At 39.9% G+C, this 22,574-nt stretch overlaps 2 protein-coding genes across 5 annotated transcripts in view; one reads left to right on the plus strand and one right to left on the minus strand.

The window, feature by feature from the left end:
- Positions 1-1,856, minus strand: part of DNAAF1 (dynein axonemal assembly factor 1) — a 38,361-nt gene extending 36,505 nt beyond the window's left edge. For all 3 annotated transcript variants that reach the window (XM_044987238.1, XM_044987239.1, XM_044987237.1), the window contains exon 1: positions 1,741-1,856. The gene's annotated coding sequence lies outside the window, so the exon portion shown is untranslated. The remainder of the gene's footprint in view (positions 1-1,740) is intronic.
- On the plus strand, positions 1,848-22,574 carry HSDL1 (hydroxysteroid dehydrogenase like 1). Of its 2 annotated transcripts, none has more exons than XM_044987241.1 (5): positions 1,848-1,966; positions 14,687-14,919; positions 15,770-16,215; positions 18,155-18,385; positions 19,681-22,574. In XM_044987241.1, exons 2-5 carry the CDS (start codon positions 14,700-14,702, stop codon positions 19,780-19,782), a joined length of 999 nt encoding a protein of 332 aa, XP_044843176.1. In that variant the 5' UTR covers positions 1,848-1,966; positions 14,687-14,699; the 3' UTR covers positions 19,783-22,574. The 2 variants fall into 2 exon arrangements, with proteins under 2 accessions (XP_044843176.1, XP_044843175.1); XM_044987240.1 differs by lacking the exon at positions 1,848-1,966 and adding an exon at positions 2,646-2,895.

The following is a 22,574-nucleotide window of genomic DNA, read 5'->3' on the forward strand; positions in this document are numbered from 1 at the left end:
AAGTGACAGAGGAAGAGAAAGACCTCGGTATATTGGTTGATCACAGGATGACTATGAGCAATCAATGTGATACAGATGTGAAAAAGGCCAACACGGTCCTGGGGTACACCAGATGAGGTATTTCCAGTAGAGACAGGGAAGTGTTAGTACCATTATACAAGGCACTGGTGATATCTCATCTGGAGTAGTGTGTGCAATTCTGGTCTCCCATGTTTAAGAAAGATGAATTCAAATTGGTTGCAGAGAAGGGCTACTAGGATGATCTGAGGAATGGAAAACCTACCTTATGACAGGAAACTCAGAGAGCTTGGCCTGTTTAGTTTAACAAAAAGAAGGCTGAGCGGAGAGATGATTGCTTTCTATAAATACATCAGAGGAATAAATACCAGGGAGGGAGAGGAGTTCTTTAAGTTAAGCACCAATGTGGACCCCAGAACAAATAGATATAAACTGGTCATCAACAAGTTTAGGCTTTAAATTAGGCGAAGGTTTGTAACCATTAGAGGAGTGAAGTTCTGGACCAGCCTCCCAAAGGGAGCAGTGGGAGCAAAAAACCTGACTTCAAAACTGAGCTTGATAACTTTATAAAGGGGATGGTATGACAGGACTGCCTACCAATGGCATGTGGCCCATCATTGATGCCTGTAGCAGAACTCCCCAACAGATAGAGACGCAACACTAGAGCGGGAGGGCTCTGAGTTACTACAGAGAATTCTTTCCCAGGTATCTTCCTGGTGGGTCTTGCCCACTTTCTCAGGATCTAACTGATAACTTTATTTGGGGTCGGGAAGGAATTTTCCCCCAGGTCAGATTGGCAGAGACCTTAAGGTTTTTTTTCCCCTTCCTCTACAGCATGGGTCACTTGCAGGTTTAAACTAGTGTAAATGATGAGTTATCTGTAAGTCTAGTCTTTAAACATTAGGTGAGTACTTCAGTAACTCAGCCAGAGGTTAGGGGTCTATTACAGAACTGAGTGGGTGAGGTTCTATGGCCTGCAAGGTGCAGACGGTCATACTCGATGATCATGATGGTCACTTCTGATTTCAGCAAAAAGAACGAGGAGTACTTGTGGTACCTTAGAGACTAACACATTTATTTAAGCATAAGCTTAAATTTGTTAGTCTCTTAGGTGCCACAAGGACTCCTCGTTCTTTTTGCTGATACAGACTAACACAGCTACCACTCTGAAACCGGTCACCATGCAAGGCACTGCATTTAGCCATATGAAGTGGAAATCCATCAGCTTGATGAAAAAAACTCATACAGATACAGACTTGCAGCCGATGAAGTGGGTTTTAGCCCACGAAAGCTTATGCTTAAATAAACGTGTTAGTCTCTAAGGTGCCACAAGCGCTCCTGTTCTTTTTGCTGATACGGACTCACAGGGCTGCCACTCTGAAACGTCTGACTTCAGTACGCGTAGCCGAGTAAGAATAGTCATTACAATTTTAAACCTAACCAGGGGATGTCAGAACATGTTAGTATTAGAGCTGAGTGGGACGAATTTTTTTTAAATATTTCATTTTCTTTCTTTATATAAGAATTAGATACACTGCTCCCCCTCCCCCCCCACCCGCACAGTCCCACTGGCCTGACTGGAGCTGCTCCCCTCAAACATAGAAATCAAACGATGCCCATGGGCGTCTCACAGATTCCCCACCCTGTGTGTGTAGGGTACAGACCCTCCCCCGCGGGGGGGGTCAGGCAAATTTCCTCCCCCTTCCCGCAGCGGAGACTCACCCGCTTCCCTCCGCCTCAACCGCTACCAACCGCTTCTCCCGTAACCATGGCGACCTCAACGGCGGGACCCAGAAGCCCCCGCGCGGCGCCCTCTAGCAACGGCGTCCGGAGCGTCCCGCCCCCGGACCTTACCAACAAGGAGTCAGGTGGTCTGGGAGTGGGCGGGGCCGGTGCTGGAGGAGCACTGGAAGTAGGCCGGACCAGTCCCTGTCCTCCGCGCGCGCAGGTACGGGGGTGTGGGCGGGGAGTCAGCAGGGGCTGGGCGAGGGAGGTACAAGGGAAGGGGGCATGTGTGGGGGAGGAGGAGGGTCTGGGTGAGGGGAAGCGGGGTCTGGACAGGGTGTGGGATATGTGGGGAGTGAGGGTCTAGGGAGACACGGGATTGGGTAAGGGCGGTCTGGGTAGAGGGGTCTGGTTTTAGGGGGTATAGGTGGAGGAGGAGGGTCTGGGTGAGGGGAAGGAGAGGTCTGGACAGGGTGTGGGATATATGGGGAGTGAGGGTCCAGGGCAGGGGTAGGCAACCTATGGCACGTGTGCCGAAGGCAGCACACAAGCTGATTTTCACTGGCACTCACACTGCTTGGGTCCAGGCCACCGGTCCGGGGGGCTCTGCATTTAATTTAATTTTAATTAAAGCTTCTTAAATATTTTACAAACCTTATTTACTTTACATACAATGATAGTGTAGTTATATATTATAGACTTATAGAAAGAGACCTTCTAAAAATGTATCACTGGCATGTGAAATCTTAAATGAGAGTGAATAAATGAAGACTTGGCACAGCACTTCTGAAAGGTTGCTGACCCCTGGTCTAGGGAGACAGTGCATTGGGGAGGGGGGTCTGGGCAGAGGGGAAGGGGGGGGTCTGGCTCCTAGGTGGGAGGAGGGGTGGGGACAGGGGGTTTGGGGCTCCATGCACTGCCCCTGTCCTGTGTGCTGACTCCACAGCTCCCATTGGCTGGGAACTGCAACCAATTTGAGCTGTGGGGGTGGTGCCTGTGAGCATAGACAGTGTGTGGAAGATCCCCTGCTCCCCGCAACCTAGGAGCCGTTGCCAGAGGGACATGTCAGCCTCTTCCGGGAGCGGCGCAGGGCCAGGGTAGGCAGGGAGCCTGCCTTAGCTCTGCTGCGCCGCCAACCAGGAGCCTCCTGAGGTAAGCGCCTCCTGGCTGGAGCCCACCCCCTCCTGCACCCCTGCCCCAGCCCTGAGTCCTCTCCTGTACCCAAACTCCCTTCCAGAGCCTGCACCCCAACCCCCAGCCCTGAGCCCCCTTCTGCACCCCTAACCCCCTTCCAGAGCCTGCACCCTCTCCTGTACCCCACCCCCTCCTGCACCAAAACTCTCTTCTGGAGCCTGCACCCCTCATGCCCTCCTGCACCTCAATCCCCTGCCTGAGCCTTGAGCCCCATCCAGCATCCAAACTCCCTCCAAGAGCTTGCACCCTGCACCCCCTCTATACCCCAACCTCCAGCCTCAGCCTGGTGAAAGTGAGTGAGGATGGGGTAGAGCGAGCGACAGAGGAAGAGGGGATGGAGTAAGCAGGGCAGAGCCTTGGGGAAAGTGTGTAGCAGGGGAAGGGGCCTCAGTGTAGGGGTGGGGCAAGGGTGTTTGGGTTTGTGTGATTAGACAGTTGGCAAGTTGCTAGCTTGCAGAGCCCACTAGGGCTCCCACACCCTCTCTTGGGTCTTGTCCCGCAGAAAGAAAGCAGAAGGTCATAGACCAAAGTGCAGGCAATGTGATGTTTATTGGGATTAACAAGCAAGCATATGTACATCTCTGTACATCCTTAGAGCTCTTCCCCCCCATTAACAGGCTTAACTCTACCTGTAGTGCTCATCCCTTACAATTTATGGTCATGTTCTGTTTTGGAGGGTCTTGAATATGGGGGCTTTGGTATCACCTCTTTTGTACCCCATGGGGAGGGGTAGGGAGTGAGATTATGTACCAGCCGGGGGACCGTTTCTTTTACTTTTTGTGTTTCTTATACCTCTCCCCTCATCCTCCTTGCCCCTCCCAACTGGTTGCTTAACCTTGTCTTGGGAGAGTAGTTGAGGCAGAACTTTCCTTCAATTGTACATTTGTATATTAAACTCCCACCCTACCCAGCAACACTTTAACTCTATTTCTTATCTTTTCTCATTTTACTAAAAACCCATCTGGCTGTAGGCAGAAGCAACACACACTGCCTTTGTTCACTTATGTCAGTAAGAATATAAGACACAAACAGTTGTATTTTAAAAACTTCAAAATACAAACGGGCAAACAAAACCTAAAATTTTATCTCAGGCAAATAAACAGGCCTAAATACTATATTATCATTACTAACAAGCCTGTTATCAAATAATTGTTCTTCATGTAAGTATTATAAACTGTGATCAAGTCAGCCCATAATCTTCTCTTAATTAAGGTCAGTGAATTTAGTGCCTTGATTCTCTCGCTATAAAGCATGTTTTCCAATCCTTTAATTGCTTTTGTGTGTCTTCCTTTGAACTCTCTCCAATTTGTCACACCAGTGCCAAATATAGAGGTAGCATACCCTAAATACTCTTATTTGAGATTTCCCTGTTCATACATCCAAGAATTGTATCAGCCCTTTTGGCCATAGTATATCACTGTAAGCTCATGTTCAGTTGATCCTGTAAGTATGGGCTACATTCTTTTTTCCTAGATTCATGACTTTACGTTTGGTCATATTAAAATGCATACTGTTTATTTTCGCCCAGCTTCCCAGCAATCCAGATAGCTCTATACCAGTGACCTGTTCTCTTCATTATTTACCATGCACCCAATTTTTGTGTCATCTTTAAACTTTTTCAGTGATTTGTTTTCTTCCAGCTCATTGATAAAAATGTTAAATAGCATAGGCCCAAAACCAGTCCCTGTACACACCCACACAATGCTATTCCCCTTTTACGACTACATTATGAAACCTGTAAATTAGCCAGTTTTTAATCCATTTAATGTGTGCCAGGTTAGTTTTGTAACATTTTAATCTTTTAATGAAAATGTTATGTGGTACTAAATCAACTGCCTTACAGAAGTCCATGTATGTTGCAACAACACTATTATCTTTATCAAACAAACTTCTAACTTCATTTAAAAAACCAAACAGACTATATCAAGTTAGTTTGACAGGATCTATTTTCCATAAACACATGATGAATGGTATTAATTATTACTTTCCTTTAATTCTTTATTATTTGAGTCCTGTATCAGCCACACTATTATTTTTTGCTCAGGATTGATATCAGGCTGACAGGTCTATGGTTACCTGAATCATCTTGTTTACCCTTTTAAAATGTTGGTGCATTAGCTTTCTTCCAGTTTTCTGGAATTTCCCCAGTGTTCCAAGAGTTGTTGAAAATCGACACAAATGGTCCAGCAAACTCCTTGGCCGGCTCTTTTAAATCTCTTGGATTCAAGTTACCCAGACTTGCTGATTTTAAAATGTTTAACTTTGGTAGCTGCTGTTTAACATCCTTCTGTGTTACTATTAGAATGGAAAGTGTTTCTTTATCATATGAGATAACTACATTATCTCTGTTTTTCCCCCCAAATACAGAACAGAAATATTTATTGAACTTTCTGTATTATTATTGAAGGCTCTACCATTTCCATCTAGTAATGGACTGACACCATTGTTAGGATTCTTTTTGTTCCTAATATTCTTAAAAGAAAAACAAAAAACCCTCTCCTTATTTTCCTTAACTCTACTGCCTGTAGATTGTTCCTTGTTTCTTTCAGCTTCCCTTATCAATGTTCTACAATTCCTAGTTTCTGATTTAATCAACCTCCCCTTCAATTTGTTTTTGTTTGTTACAGTTGCCTTTTCTTCCCCTCTAAGCCAAGTTGTTTTTTTAGCCAGTACAATCTTTTTTCTCAATTGTGAGACTGTGGCTTTTTGGGCCTCTAGTAAAATATTCTTGAACAATTTCCAATTATTCATGTTTTTCTGTTTAAATGTGATTTGGTATGTAATAGTTTTTAGTTTTTATGAAATTAGCCCTTATAAAGCACCAAGTTTATGTATTACTGGTTTGAACTTTATTTGGTTTGCACATAACAAATGTGATCACTTGTATCTAAGCTACCCCAAAATTTTAGTTCTGTGATCATTTCCTTTTTCTATCAGGAGAAGATCTAATATAGAATTCCCCTGTGTTGGCTGCAATGCTTTTGAGATAGGAAATTGTCTGTTTTGAAATTCTGAGGATGTTTTAGTTCTGGCAGCATATGAAACCTCCAGTGTCTGTTGCTCAGACTGAAGTCCCCCATCATCATGCAGCCTTTTTTCTATAAGTTCCTAAGGAGCTGGTCATCCTGTTCAAATCACACTAAGGGTAGTTTGTGGCAGATACCAACTGGTACCCTATCTTGTGCTCCATCTGTTAGGACACTGATCCATAAGCATTCAAGATCATTTTCTTCCAAGTTGTCAGTGATTTAGAAGCAGGTAATGTCATTTTTGACATGGAGTGTCACTTCCCTTCCCCTTTTGCCCACTGAATCCTGAATGATTAGGTTATAACCTTGGTGATTCTGGTTCTGGATGTGGGTGGAGAGAGGAAGTCTGGGTGAGAGGAGAACATATATTACAGTATTCTACAGTCACTATTTCTTGGTAATTGCTTTGCCTCATTCAGGTTGGATGGTGCTCTGTGAATGAAGCAGGGATGCAGTCATTGAACAGGGAAGATACAGTAATGCACTGAAATAATTTTTCAGTATATTTCATTTATTAAAATATTTAAAAATAAGTAGATAATTTTCCCAGTGGGAATTAATATTTTTAAAATTCTTTGAAACCAATTGTTTTCTTCTTTGCTTCTATTTTTAATAAGCTGTTTAAAATAAGGGCTGTACCTCTTTCTCATTCACTGTGCATCATGTGTCTTGTGTGCTGAATAAGGAAATGATCATTCTAAATTAATATTATGCAACTAACAACTGCCTCCTTATCCACATGTAGCGTATGGGGGAACTGAGAAGCACAGACAAGGAACCAATTTCAGCCTCGCAGAGTTAGGCCTTTGTATGTGACAATAATTAGGCTTTTCTTGGCTTTTGAGTGCTTGACTGTGCTTTGCATGAAGTATTTATATAATGCAGATATTGTGTGCTGCACTAAGCATGAGTTAGTGTTTTGCTTGACAAAGATGGACTTGTACACTTTTTTTTGTATACAGTTAAGCACATCCATAAGTGCTTTACTGAATTGGAGCCTAAGTGTCCAGTGGTAGGGCATTGCATTGGAAGCCCAGGAGATGATTTTCTGCTTCATTTTTCCCATCTGCCAAATAGGGATTGAGATGCTCTTCCCACTTCATAAATTACTTCCACACTCATGGATGAAAATGGTATATAACAATACTTTGCTCTTTCCATATAGCACTAAGTCTTATTGTTAGTATTACATGAATAATGATAATCTGTTTGTTGATAATTTCTTTAACGTTCATAATCATTGTGTATTGACTGCTCAAAATGTTTAGGAACCATAACAAAATTGTGTCAGTTATACCCATGCTCTTGATATTTGTAATGTATAGTTGACTTAAATAGGATTTTTGTCTCTTGAATTTCCATTTTTCTCTATTAAAAAAAAGTTAACATCCGTCTCCCGGTTTGTCCCTAGTGTCGTGACGCTCACAAATTTCATTTCCATCTTTGGAAAAACGAAACAAAAGCAAGCATTTTGTTTTCCGTAGCAAAAAAATGTAATGGGCCAAATTTAGAGTGGCTGAAAAAGGTATAATTCAATTGAAGTCTCTGAAATTACTCTGTCTTTCAGTAGGAATAAATATGTCCCAGGATTACCAAGTGACTGACTCATTCTATTGTGGGTTTATCACTTTTATATCCAGGTTCTTTTAGGTATCTACATCAATGATATTATAAATACTATTTTTCCCCAAAAGAAATCCAGGTGAACTATGGTTGGGTCCTAGCCTTAAAATCTTCAAGTAATATCAGTGTATTGTATAATGGCTACACTGCAAACATAATTTTGCAGCTTACCTTTTTTATAGCATATGCAGGACTTAGAAATGTCAGACCTGCTGCTCCTCTTTAAAATTTGAACATCAGAAAACCTGGATTTTGGATCTTTATGACCTGTAGTTTGCCAGTGATGCTCTTGATACACTTGCCAGGCAATGTGAGAATCCACTATCCAGGTTTTACTCTGATCTTGGAGCTTCTCACGCTGAAACTATTAAAGCAATGAGCAGAATTTAGGAGAGGATTTGCTTCATGGTTTATTATTTAATAGAAAATGCCTTCAAAAGTATAACCAGAAACCTTGGACCAATTTTTCACAGGGTATGTAAAATTCGTGGGTTTCTTGACTTGTGTTCTGATGTAATATCTGGACTTATTGGGTAAGAGAAAACCTATTAAAAATAAAGCAAGCATGCTTATGCCACCTAAAATCAGCCTCTTTTTGGAATGAATTATTAATGGGAAGCTGGAGGGGAGGCATTTGTTTTTTTAAATAATTTACAGGTAAAAATTCTGCAAGGTAGGAAACTGATAGGGTCAAAAAGCTTAGAATAGAAAAGTATTGATATGAGAAAATGGCCTAGGAGCAGGGGTTCTCAAACTGGGGTTTGGGACCCCTCAGGGGGTCGCGAGGTTATTATATAAGAGGTTGCGAGCTGTTAACCTCCACTCCAACCCCGCTTTGCCTCCAGCATTTATAATGGTGTTAAATATATTAAAAAGTGTTTTTAATTTCTAAGGGGGGTGTCACACTCAGAGTCTTGCTATGTGAAAGGAGTCACCAATATAAAAATTTGACAACCACTGGCCTAGAGAGAGGGCAGAGTAAGCAAAGGGAAATAATTCGGGATGAAAAGGGGGATACTTCCTGGGTAAATGTTAGTCCCACTTCTGTCTTTTTTACGCAAATGGCCTTGACTTACACAAGTGAATAAAGAGAAGTAGAGAAAGGAATATTCACGAGAGAGTGCTGTGTGAATTTCAGTGTAAATTGAGTGATTGATGAGAGAACCAAAAGTAGGCATATGGTCAGATTCATTCCTGCTGTGATCAACAGGGGGGTGATTCAACCAGAGAGAACAGGTGGTAGTACTGCTCCATCACAGTTGCCACTGGGAAAAGGCAGCTCCGAATTATGTCAGGGGGAAGCCTGCTGTTAGAGGATGCGCTGGATCAACACATCTTCTAGCTGCTCTGACCCTGCATCCTCTTCAACCAATGCTACCCACCTGCAGCCCCCTACCATTCTGTATGCTGCCAGAGATCTTCATCTGCTGCTGTCAGCAAAGAGCTTGAGTTGACTTAGCTGATTGTATTATTCTTCCTTGTATGCTAAGAAGCCAAGAGAAATATCGGGTGGTGTTTGTCAATAGTGCATTAAATGTGGCTGTACAACGTCTTAAAGCAGCAAAGCAAGAAAGCGTAATTTTGGGATATAATATATGCACGCAGGCTTCAAATGGGCTGGAAGATAAAATAGAGAATTGTGGGGACTGAAGAGTTTGTGGGCAAAAGACATGGGGGTACAGATGGTGACTGGAGTGGTGGGGGAGGAGAAACATGGCCAATTTTGAAGCAAGATTATCTGATTTGCAAAGAACGTAGCATTGACTGTCCCAGGATATTTTCAAAACGAGATGGTGCTTTACTGAACTCATAGGGCACAAGAGTGTGTGTATGCAGGGAATAGATCTTGTGTGCATCAGGCTGGAAGTAAATCTTTTTATTTATATTGGTCATGGCAATCCTGCTACTTGCCAACTGAGGAGCATTACACCAGACTCTGCTGCATTACTTTTCTGCATTGCTTTCATCTCCATTTAATAGCTAATATAGCTGTAGGGCATCCCAAGTAATGAATTCAGACTGTAATGCCAAGATCTGATGCTTCTGATCTCAAGGATTAAAAATACATCCGTATGCTCTCTTAAAGGTGCAGTAGTATTATAGTTGCAGTTAGGGAAGTTCAGTTGAGCCAGCCATAACATATTAAAGAACGAGTAAAATTCCAAGAAGTGATGAGACCTAGCATTTCTGTGCTACTCCTTTAAGCCATGGATGTGTGAGTATCTAGTTGTCACATTTCTAGATGTAAAATCTGTTGTTATACTTTTATATTATTTACATAAAACCTGCACTGTGCAGAATCCATCCTCTGGTTACTTGTATTTTCTATCTGATTTGTATTTTATGTTTGTATAAATTGGGAGTTCCTTGGGCCAGTGACTCTGTGGTTCTGTGTTTTCTGTAGAGTAATAACATGAAACACCATGTTTCAATAACATGAAACACATAAGCAACAGTGTTTTGTGTAAAGATAAGGACTGAAGACAGCTATTTTAGTTGGATAATTTACAAAGATGACGATAAAATAGAAGCAGTTTATCCTGAATATATTTACTCAGGAGGTAATTGTTAAAATAGATCAAAATGTCAATATTGGTGATTGAAATAAAGATAGAACAATCCACTTTTTAAAAGGGAGTTAAGGAGTTTTAACCATTTACTATTTTTAATACATCTCAAATATCATTTCATCATAATCTTCCCCTCTCTTGTCCTCCATATCCTCTCTAACTTCTTTGGTTTCCTCTTACTCCTGGTTTTTCACCATCTCTCATGCAGCCCCCTTTCCTGAATGCCAAGCAGCTTCCTTTATTGCTTTAAACCCTACCTATTTTTGTAATCTTTCATTATTAATCTCCTCCACAATGGTGGTTCTGTGTGTACTTGTGCTATATACAGTATTGTATTTGTTAAAATTAGATTGTAACCCCTTCAGGACAGGAACCTAAGCCTTCTGTGTGTTCTGGAAAGTGTCACGTATACTTACTGTGCTCTATGAATAAGAAATGAAAATGCCCCACCATGGAAGTTGAGATCTTCAGGTCAGTTCTGGGATTACTTTCCAGTGCTGGTGGCAGGACTTTCTCAGTTGAGCATGCTTGTATAGTCTGCTGTCCTCAGCAGTTCACCGGAATCTGCGTTTGGCAGCCCTCTGGACATAGTGTAAGACAGGGGTTCTCAAACTGGGGTTTGGGACCCCTCAGGGGATCGCGAGGTTATATGGGGGTCGCAAGCTGTCAATCTCCACCCCAGCCCCACTTTGCCTCCAGCATTTATAATGGCGTTAAATATGTAAAAAAGTGTTTTTAATTTATAAAGCGGAATCACACTCAGAGGCTTGCTATGTGAAAGGGGTCACCAGTATAAAAGTTTGAGAACCACTGGTGTAAGAGCTATAAGCTTGGGCAGGCTTTCGTAGAGTCTTATGGAGAGTTTTATTAACAAGCAGAGGTTCTTTTATACTGTATTGATCTTGAATTTTTTTCCTCTTAAAATGCCTTTTGTACTGAGAGCTTCATGCATGCATTAGATTAAAGGGGCACTTTTAGGTCAGTTAAGGACCAGATTTTTTTTAAACCAATGTATTGTTTTCCCCAATCCCTTAATCCTTCCCATGTGCAGTGAAAAAGGGTTGCCACCTCTGAGGCACAAAAAAGGGACAGCCATGTCAGTATGATCCTGAGCCCATAAAACTAGACAGCCGCCAATGTGTACTAAGCCCCCTTACAGGTTTCTTGGGACACCTACCTCAAAAAAGGGATGATCCTGGGAAAACCTGGACAGGTGGCAACCCTAACTGGGAGTCCATTTTTTTCTGTTTGATGTCCAATGCCAGTAAAACATTAATGTTCCTCATGCAGACTTCAGCGTGTTTAATACTATTCAAAAGGGTCTAATCCTTCAATCATTCCTGAAGTTGTTTTAACCTATTTTGTTGAAAGCACCACCACAGATTGGTCCCTAAAACTGGAGGTTTATCTTATTAGTTTTGCCACTGCCTTTATAGAAATAAATTTAAAATTTAAATGATTTTACTTTTCAATTAGAGCCCCTCACAGCAGCATCTGATAGAAGATATTCCTCCTCCTTAAAAATGTGAAGTTAATTTCAGTTTTCAGATTTAAATGAATACAAAATGCGTTTTACTTTACTTAGTTTGGAAAAAATAAATTCAGACTCTCACAGGCATTTGAGATTTTTATGACTTCAAAGAATTATCATTTATTTCAAAATGGCTAGACGTGCAGTAGATGATTTGGAGAACAGGGCAGGGACCTTATCTTTCCATTTGAAGAACTTACACATAATAGATATGATATGGTGAGTGAAGGTACAAATAATAGGGAGGGGAAGAACAAGGGATAACAGGCAAACTAGCCACATTATTTTTCCATCAGGATGAGAGGGAAGAGAGAGACTATTTCTGTTTTGAAATAGTCAGAAGGTACTTGGATACTATGGCCGTGGGGTGATACTAGTAAATAGTAGATCATATGGTAATTCAGTTTAGGTATGTGTACAAACTGGTGGGAAAACAAAGTTGTTTAGAATATAATGGAATCACTTGTGGCTGTTGCAGTTTTAAGGCAGCATTTGAATGCAGAGAGGGTGGTGGTTTTGGTGGACCGGACTAGAAGCATTCTAGAAGCAAACAGCTTGCAGGGATTATCTGATAAGAGCATTAAATCTATGAGGGGAGTTAAAGGGATAACATCAAGTTTAAAAACTGCCTTTCTGTTTGTATTACCTGCTTCTATTACGAGTAATGACTAGCTGAAAGAGGTTAGCAGAAAAAATGATTTTTTTTTTCCTTCTCAAGTTTGTGTTTTACAGCACTTTGTATATCATCAGTTTCAACAGTATCTCCTGCATAGATTGTTTGCCCTTTGGTGTGGGTGGGTCTCTCTCACACAGCAATATAGAATGTTAAAATATTACGGCAGGATAAAGCTTCAGAAAATATATTTGTAAAACCACAAATATTGGCATGATGAATCAGCAGTATGTGTAGTATTCTGGCTGGGAAAGCATTATCTAAAGTTGTATCTGACATGAATTCAAAATCAGTTTTTGAAATGACTAAATTTTAAACTGATGGTCACTTATAATCAGTGAAAGAGTAATTAATGGCTGCAGAATAAATAACAATAGGCTGTTGAAAAGACTCATGTAGCTGAATTCAGCCTTTTATATGGTAACAAGTCACGTGCACAAAACTACATTTTACATTAGTACTGCATTAACTTTATGCTCTTTTGGGCAACAAACTAGAATTTGAGGTAAACATTTTGACCCACCCTCTTGTGGAATTCTAACTCCCTCTTTTTAATCCTAATCTCTTGCCAGTTCGTATGTGTTGCAATCACCGTAGCAGAAAACAATAATGTTCATAGGCAAAACATTTTACAAGCACTTGTAGGAGTAGAATATGTATAATATGTTGCAACTATATGCTGTATGTAGCATCTTTAGGCTGGGAAAGATTAGATTTTTATCGTAAATATGGGTATCTATTTCACCACACACAAACTGACTAAACAGTACTTCCGTAGATAGTTTGCTAATCTTTAAATTTCAACTAAGAGAAATTCTTCTTGAGAACTTGTTAGAGGCTGTTATTAAATAATTGTCTGACACCCCAACACTTTCCTGCAACAGTGCAAATATAAATAGGTAATAAAAAAAAGCTTTAAACCCCCAATTTTGTGAAACTATGAAAATGTAAGTTGATAAAAATAGAAAAAAGCTTAAAAATAAACATTGATATTATCTGTCAAAATTAGAAAAAAATAAAAATTGAATTCTGCCAAGCCTGAATGTCTTGCATGCCCAAATGTTTCATAGGAGTAAATAATACAATTACAGAGAAATCCAAAACAATAGCAGAGAGGAAATTAAATAATACATAGGAGAGATTAAAGTGATCTTTTCACCTGAGATTCGAAAAGAAATGGAAAGGAAAAAAGGGGCGTGGGGTGGGGAGAGGAGGTGATAGATAAAGGGAAACAATTGTAGGTAGTTGGGAGTAGAAAAGTAGAAGGACTTTGCACCAATCGTGGTGAAATTGGTGGGGGGCTGGGACAGAAAGAAGAGGTAGGTGTAGAATGAGCAGAAGTAGGCATGAAGGAATGAGCATGAGGCCAGTGCAAGGCCATGTAGTATCTTCAAAACAAGGACTGCAGTTTTGATCTTGGAGGTAATAGGGAATTAGAGGTCGTGTAGGGTATTGCCCATGTGTGGGAACATGCAGTAGGATGGGTGAAATCATCATTCATGTGACAGTCTGGAGATCGGACTTGGGACACCAAGAATCATAGGAATGTAGGGCTGGAAGGGATGAAGTCCAGTCCTCTGTCCTGAGGCAGGACCAAGTAAACATAGACCATCCCTGATAAGAACAGGTTGGACAAATACCTAAAACCCTCCAATGATGGGGATTCCACAGCCTCCCCTGGAAGGCTATTCTAGTGCTCAACTACCCTTATTAGAAAGATTTTCCAAATATCTAACCAAAATCTTCCTTGCTTCAGATTAAGCCCCTTAGTTCTTGCTTTACCTTCACTAGACATGGAGAACAATTGATCAACATCCTCTTTGTAACATATTTGAAGGTTATCAGGTCCCCCATTAGTCATCTTATCTCAAGACTAAATATACACATATTTTTTACCGTTCCTAATAGATCAGGTTTTCTAAATCTTTTTCATTTTTGTTGCTGTCTGGGGAAGCGTTGCAATAAAGAAGCCAAGAAAAGATGAACTATGGATCAGGATTTTAAGTAGGGTGGATTTGAAACAATCTTATTTTGTGGGGAGGTGGTGATAAACTGGCTTACATTATGGGAAAAAGAAAGTCAGACTGCTGATGTTAACGGTGGACTTTCCAAATGCTCAACAGTTGCATGGTTCTGTGTTGGTGCCCTGGCTTCCTTCCATCTTGAAATTTTACTAAACATCAGTACAAAAAGAGTAAAATTCCACCTCATTTCAATCAGATTATTCTCTGTTCTAAAGCTATGGTCAGTGTAATATTTATGTTCTGGTAAACAGAGGGGGTTTGATAATTGCTTATATATCACCTGTGTTTTCTTTTTTTAGATTTCTGATTGCCATGGCTGCAGTTGACAGTTTCTACCTCTTGTACAGGGAGATTGGTCGTTCCTGCAGTTGTTATATGGAGGCACTGGCTTTAGTTGGAGCCTGGTATATGGCCAGAAAATGCTTCACTCTTGTGTGTGATTCTTACAGCTTGATCAGGTTGCATTTCATCCCCAAGCTGGTGAGCAGGGCTGATTTTGTCAAGCAGTATGGAAGATGGGCTGTAGTCACTGGTAAGAGAACGCAACAGCGTGTCTGTTATTTTTATCTGAAAGCCAGTCGTACTTGTGTTTGATTTGAAAGATGCTTTCCCCCTCCTTGCCCTTTATAATTATCTACTCTTTGGTGATATATGTACTATATTTTGTGGAGCTATTTTTCAGATGAATCGGGACCTTTCATAGTAAATACTGGCCCTGAAATAACAGCATTGACAATTAAACTATCCAGCAATACTTTTCATCCCTTTTAAACAGAGGATCCAGTCTCTCAGTGCTTAGGGAGTCCTACTGACTTCAGTTGTGCTCTTACAATCTGACACAACCTCTTTCCGTGCAAATATTACTGGATTTTCCCATTCTTTTTCCTTTAGTTAGCCACTCTGCTGCTTCTGCGTGTCTGATCAGACTCAGAAGCTGTTGACATCTAAGAAGACCTCTAGTTGAAAAGTGACTATTGGAGTAGCAGAATGGCAGGCAGATATGTACCCACTATCTTGTTCACATTCTTTGTATAATGACTTACACAAAGCACTCAGATTTGGCTCAGGGCAAAGTTTGCACCTCTGACATACTCTCTTCACCAGACTTGCCTCAGTCTTCTAATCCTGTGTCTAAAACCTACACCACTCTTATAGTTACGTTTACTACTTTGGGGTACATTTACTACTTGATTTGGGGTTTTAACTGATTGTAACAGACAAGTCTCTCTCTGGCATGGTTTTATTGAGATCAGGGCTGATCACTTATTTCTTATCACCTTAAGGGGGAACAATATCATAATGAAATAAAAGTGGAAACAGAAAACTGGGGTCACCATACTAGCTGCTGTATCTCCACATTACTATCTTACTTTCTACTGTAGGTAGCACAGCTGGCGTCGGAAAAGCTTATGCTGAAGAACTGGCAAACCGTGGTATCAACATTATCTTAATCAGCCGGAGCAAAAAGAAGCTGGAGGCCGTAGCTAAAGAGATAGCCGAAACCTATAAAGTTGAAACTGCTGTTATAGTAGCTGATTTCAGCAAAGGTCGTGAGATTTACTCTTCCATTAAGGAAGCCCTCAGAGACAAAGACATTGGGATTTTGGTGAATAACGTAGGAGTGTTTTATACCTACCCGGAATATTTTACCAGGTTGTCTGAGGACAAACTATGGGAAATTGTCAATGTAAATATTGCTGCTGCTAACATGATGGTGCATATAGTGCTGCCAGGGATGGTACAGAGGAAAAGAGGTGCGATTGTGAATGTTTCTTCTGGATCCTGCTGCAAACCCACACCACAGATGGCAGCATATTCAGCCTCCAAGGTAAGCCAGGGTGCAGAATGTGCTTAACCCTACCGTGCCAATTGAGCTTCACTAACTTGTGCAGAGGGGCGTGAGGCTATTTATTTGTATTGTGGTAGTGCTAAAGAGCGCCAGTCATGGACCAGGGCACCATTTGGTAAATGCTGTACAAAAAATAGCTTTACCTGTTGGTCCATTTAGAGTGGCTGGTGTCTCAAATGATGCTAGCCTGGGCCATCTGAAGTACAAGGACTGTGCCTTCTCCTTACACAAGGAGAGGAAGAGGGAAGGCCCTGGACTTCATTCTCCACCTCTCTCCTCTAGCCACCCCCACAGGGCAAGTCCCAGGTCATTTCAGATGTTTTAAGATATATTCTACCTAACTAAAACATAAGAGACTCTCAGATTCTCAGATAATGCTAATTTTTTAAGTGTGTGGCAAAGTGTTCCCAGTAATTTGCTGTGGATTACAATAAACTAGTAAACCTCTAAAAGTAGGTTAGCGTAGCTTCCTGCTGGTAGTTTTTTGTTGTTAAATTAATCCTTTATTAAATGTCAGTTTCAGAACAGTAAAGTGCTACTTTTTTCAAAATTTAGAGAAAAGGATGTGCCTTAATGTCTCACTTACCTAGATGTGGAATTTCATACACTAATATTACAGTACTGCCTAGAAGTTTAGAAGTGTCCAAAATCCCCGTGATAGCAGTAGAAATAGTATCAGACACTTCCTGTCTCCTCCATACAAGATCCTATGAAGGGGTAGGATTACGAAAGCCCCAATCCTTTAAACACTTTATTAATTTTAAGCATATGAGTAATCCCACCGACTTCAGTTGAATTACTAACAGGCTAAGTGTTTGCAGGATCACGGCCAAGGGTGCCAGGAGTTAGAGAAGCACTAGTGGGGCTATTGACATTGCAGGTTCAGTTTCTGCTTCAGGCATATTATTTTTATTTTTAAAGGTGGTTTGTTTGTTTTTTTGAGGGGGGTGGTTTTTAATGTTTAGTTTGTTTCCCCTCCACAAGCAGAGTGAGTTTGAGAAGGGAAGATGACTCCCTTCTTCCCACTATGCCCCATGAGCAACTGTGGGAGAGAATCCATGAGTCATGGAGCAATGCAGAAAGTATGTGCACATGTGGGAATCCAGGATCGTACTGGCTGGCCACTTAGTTACCAGCACTGCTCTGATATTGGAGGCATCTGACTAACCATTTACCATAGTAGCAGTGCAGCAGATAACATTACAGCAATGTTACTACTATGATAAGAGTGCGCCAAACTTATTTATTGTGCTGTGCTTGATTTCCATAGTCCCCACTATTAGGTTTATGATGCCAAAGGTTAGTTTTTACATTGGGGAGTAAAATGAGCTGAGGAAAGTGTTTGGGCCATGCCCACAAATTTAGGCCTTAATTCTGTAAACATGCATGTATGTAATTTTACACATGAGTACTTCTGTTAGCTTCAGTGAGGCTACGTGGATATGAAAAGTTAAGCTCATGTATAATGTTTGCAGGAGCAGGACCTAAATGACTACGCACACTGCTGTCTAATGCACCAAGTAAACTGGGGAAAAAATGGGTATTAAAGAAAAAATATTTTGTTTGTAAATTCAGGTAGTGTTTGCAACAATAGTAGGTTTCAGTACAACAAAAAGTTCAGCCAGAACTGTGTCTCTTTTTAAAATTAACATACCTTTAAACTAATTAACTGGGTCTCCTACAATTTGCTGAAAAAAAAAAAACAGATGCTGAAAACTAGAAATCATGGTCATGCTATAAAAACATATTTTGGATTTTTCTAGTATTTATGTCAAAATATAGGTTTTTCTTTTTTTATAACCCTTTTGTCAGAATAGTAGTATAGTTGTCCAAGATACTAGTTTTAATAAGACTTTATTACCCTCCTCCTCCCCATGCAAAATTGAGGAATCCTAATTTTCTGCTTTTATCTTACCAGGCCTACTTGGACCACTTCAGTAGAGCACTACATTACGAATATGCTTCAAAAGGAATCTTTGTTCAGAGTTTAATCCCATTCTTCATCTCCACAAACATGACACAATTTGGTGATCGCATTCTGTCAAACAAGTTTTTTTTTGTGCCGTCAGCTAAAGTATATGCACATCATGCTGTTTCCACCCTTGGGATATCCAGAAGGACTACAGGATACTGGATCCATTCTATTCAGGTAACATAATTAATCCAACTAGTTTACATTAGTAAATCTCATTACCTTTTCAAAGGGGGAATTTTAATTTTGTGGCTTCTATTGATTTTCATGGGAGTCCAGAAGCTAAAACAAGTGCAAAGTTTTGGACATTTATTTCTAATCAGCAGCACAAACAATTAACCTAAACCAGAGGCACTGCTCCATATTTCTTGACCGCTTCCATATTTAATCAAATTATGACTGGACTACATATTTTGCCTTAGAAGGAGAGGGAGAATCTGATTGCTACTTTTAATTTGCAGTCCAAATTTTAAAAAATTGCATTAAAAAACACGAGGGGTTACCAAATGAAATTAATAGGCAGCAGGTTTAAAACAAACAAAAGGACGTATTTTTTCACACAACACACAGTCAGTCTGTGGAACTCCTTGCCGGAGGATATTGTGAAAGCCAAGACTAAAACAGGGTTCAAAAAAGAACTAGGTAAGTTCATGGAGGATAGGTCCATCAATAGCTATTAGCTTTGATGGGCAGGGATGGTGTCCCTAGCTTCTGTTTTCCAGAAGCTGGGAATGGATCACTTGACGATTACCTGTTCTGTTAATTCCCTATGGGACATCTGGCATTAGCCACTGTCGGAAGATAGGCTACTGGGCTAGATGGATCTTTGGTCTGACCCAGTATGGCCGTTCTTATGTTCTTAATAACATAACATTATAACATCTTGCACCTCTCTTAACTTGAATATGTCACCGTTCAGTAACTGTTTTCATTGAATTACACTTAAAATTTCCTGAAAATATTTGTTGTGTTTAAAAAATTGTTACAAAATCCACATCTTTAGCCACAACTACCTGAAAATGTGTCTGTTTAATGTAGATTTCCATTTTTCTTTATTGCACAGTATGTGACCATAACCTCACTTTGCAAAAGGACTGGTGTGAGCACTAATGACGCCTCCTGGCTAATTTGGATCATTTTGTAAAGTGGGAAAGAAGGAGGGACGTAAGGGGTGGAGATTAGGAAGAAATGAAGGGGAGAGCATGGAATTTATGAATAAACAACTTAGATATATTTGCAGAGCCTGATCTTACACCTGTATGAGTAAGGTGGTTCTGAGGTTCATAACATTATATTTAGTTACAGCATTTGTTTTTTAATTTGAATTATCATATACTGTAGTTCTATTTTAATGTAAAATAACAAGTGTTAATGTTCAGAAAAGGAATTGTACTTTCATGGTAGTTCGAAAAACTGCAAGTTTACCTAGAAAGAACTGATCCTTTCATCTTTTTTCTCCCTCTCTTTTGTAGTTTCTGCTTGTACAATACATGCCAGAATGGTTCTGGGTTTGGGGAATGCAGATTCTCAACAGTGCTCTACGTCGGGATGCCGTATCCCATGGAATATATTAGGAATATCATCTAGGAAATAGCCAATGTGCTAAACTACTGCACTAGCCTACTTTGAGCATTGGAAGAACTCTCTTTAAAAAACCAAACAGTTTGCTAATATGTTTTCATCATAAACAATATACAAATATAGTTACCAGAGAAGCCTGGATCCTGCCCCTCTTTTGTACTACTGGGCCCAGAGCAACAGCTGAGCAGGACATAACTGATTTTTGTCGAGTACAGTTCAGATAGTTAAATCTCTGAGTTTCTCATGCAATTGAATGAGAGTGGGCAGTGTGCTGATCCTGCATGGAATTGACTTGCCATGGAAATCCTAGTAATATGAATGGGAATTTAGATAGCCCGGTGTTTTGCATGATTGGGCACTGGAAGAATTGAAGGGGATCCCTAATCATGTTGTGTTATAAAGACAATCTCAGATTTTAAATGAACTAAATCTCTTTACAGTGGACTATCTTGTGTTGATTTTCCAATCTTGTCATTGCAGATGTTATGTTGAAAAATGTATAAGGTTACTTTTCAAAACTGGGAGAAAGGTAGAATGCATTTAAGCCTTTTTAGTTAGTTCTTTTGTTTGTGCGTGTTCTGATAGAGCAGCAATAAAGTTCAAATAAAAATGTTTGCTTGCTTTCCTATACCAAGTTTGAAAGGTTTTGATCCAATTTTCAAGTGGATACTCCATTAATAATCTGTGATGTCTAAAGAATTTAATCAGATACTTAAACTATTTTAAAAAGTCCATGATTTAAGGTGGAGTCTTTTGATCTTTTAAAAATATATTTAGGTCTTCTTTCTTCTGTAAGTGAAAACTATTTAATTTTGTAACATTTGCTTTTATGTTGCTAGTACTGTAGCATTTTTTACTACTTTCTGCCCACCTTGTACCATATACTATGGTGTAAATACCACAAAAACTAAATTTTCTGGGAGTCAAATATGCTATTTTTTATGTTGTTGTCTACATATAAATCCCATGTTAAACCAGAATCTGAATTATGCATAGTAGATTTTTCACTCAGTTTTCTATAATATCATTACGATTCTGTATTACCACCCCCTTAACTGTTATAGTGAGACCATTAAAAATATAGAATAATGATGCAAAAGTAACTTCACATAGTATCTGGTAGAGCAGTCGGTATCTTCTAATTTGTGTTAATAGATCCATTACCCATGAGGCCAGGATTTGCCCTATATTCAATGCCAACCTCTTGTGTGGGATACAGACCTAAAGAGCAGTAGCAACAATGTACAGTTCCACGGAGGGAGGGAGGGAGGGAGACCATGCAGGAGTACTCTGCGCCACTTTTACAGCAGAGCAGTGCTTCTTGGCAGCAACATGGGGGGAGAGTTCACATGGGTCCAACAACTACATCTATCCATTGCCCAAAACCCCATGGTGGAGGGCAATATAGCAGGTTATAGCCTCTGATAGGACCCAGATGATGCAGTTGTGGCTGCAAAATAAAACTGACTCCTTCATGCCAGTTGTGGGTTCGGAAAGCAGGATTCTCCCCCTCCACCCAACTCCACTTACCGTACAGGGGGATTAGAATTCAGCCCCAGTTGAATAAAGGATGGGTGCCGATGTGACTAATTACAAACCTGTTACAAGGTGGCTAATTCTAAAACATATCTTGTGGTATTTTTGGTCAGATATCTTTAAAGTCCAATATACAGATAGTTCATACTGTGAAACCTCCCAAAGGTTTGTATTATATAGAAATGAGACAAAGTGCTTTATGACTCAGTATATTTGCAATGCTAATTAGCAATTGGCTGGCTGAGTTACTGCCTAGAGTTGTTAGACCCAACTGAATTTCACTCTAATTTATTTGTTTCATATAAGCTTATATGGTTTGGGTATTGACTCATGCTCATGAACAAGATTGATTTAGGTAAGTGTGGGTACATGCAAAAATGATGTAAACAAACTGTACACATTTTATTAAAGAAAGACAAACTTTTGTCTTCAAGAAAACACTGATAAAATGGTTCTTCAAAAAACTTTCCCATGTTCAACTTTAAGCACATGAAAAGGATGTGAATAGTTTGAGTATGGGCCTAAAGTCTTTGCAGGAATTGGGGTCCTAGTCAGTGACCTGTGAATAAACAAACTCTTTAATTTTGCCCACTCTCAAACTATATGTAAAAACATATTAAATCAGAAGTTTAATTTATGGTACTGATTTTTATAAAAGTCAAATGGCAAATGCAGCTAAAGCCTACACACTTTTGAAAAGTAATTGAAATCAAGTTAAATACCACAAATATTAATTACTAAAAAAGGAATGTGATATAAATATCATGTGAATGTAACATCAAATAAAGGTTCCTTAGAAATTAAACAGCCAAGTCAGAGCACTTCAAAAACAAAGAATTAGATACAAGTGAGAGAAACAGTAGGTTAAGGATGGACTAGGCTGCCCATGTTTAAGACAAATTCAGTTGTGATCATTTGTGACATTAGTTTAGTCTCAAGTATCTGTTGTCTGTATTGCAAAATAATGCATATCTTGCACTGGGATAGCACTGCGAAGAACCTTGCACTGTCTCTTTCTAATGTGATTTCCTGCTTTAGCTAGTGTCGTCAATTTCTGACCTTCATTAGAATTTAAATTACTAAATTATTTAAAGTGGGGAGGGGAATCTACCTGTACAAGTGATAAAGTGAAGTTAAAGCTTTCGAGTTAACCCCACTGTATATAGTGCATCTTTGTACAGCTTTCCAAGACACACAATATATATATGAAACTATCTCTATACTGTCAAATAAAAAACTGTTTAATGTA

This window comes from Mauremys mutica, chromosome 14 (genome assembly GCF_020497125.1).
Source record: "Mauremys mutica isolate MM-2020 ecotype Southern chromosome 14, ASM2049712v1, whole genome shotgun sequence".
Lineage (NCBI taxonomy): Eukaryota > Metazoa > Chordata > Testudines > Geoemydidae > Mauremys > Mauremys mutica.

Excerpts from the sequence above, each read along its gene's own strand:
- HSDL1 (XM_044987241.1), top strand. The coding sequence starts at position 14,700 with ATGGCTGCAGTTGACAGTTTCTACCTCTTGTACAGGGAGATTGGTCGT. Across the intron at positions 14,920-15,769 it reads AAGATGGGCTGTAGTCACTG|GTAGCACAGCTGGCGTCGGA; the intron begins GTAAGAGAACGC and ends TTTCTACTGTAG. Across the intron at positions 18,386-19,680 it reads ACTGGATCCATTCTATTCAG|TTTCTGCTTGTACAATACAT; the intron begins GTAACATAATTA and ends TCTCTTTTGTAG.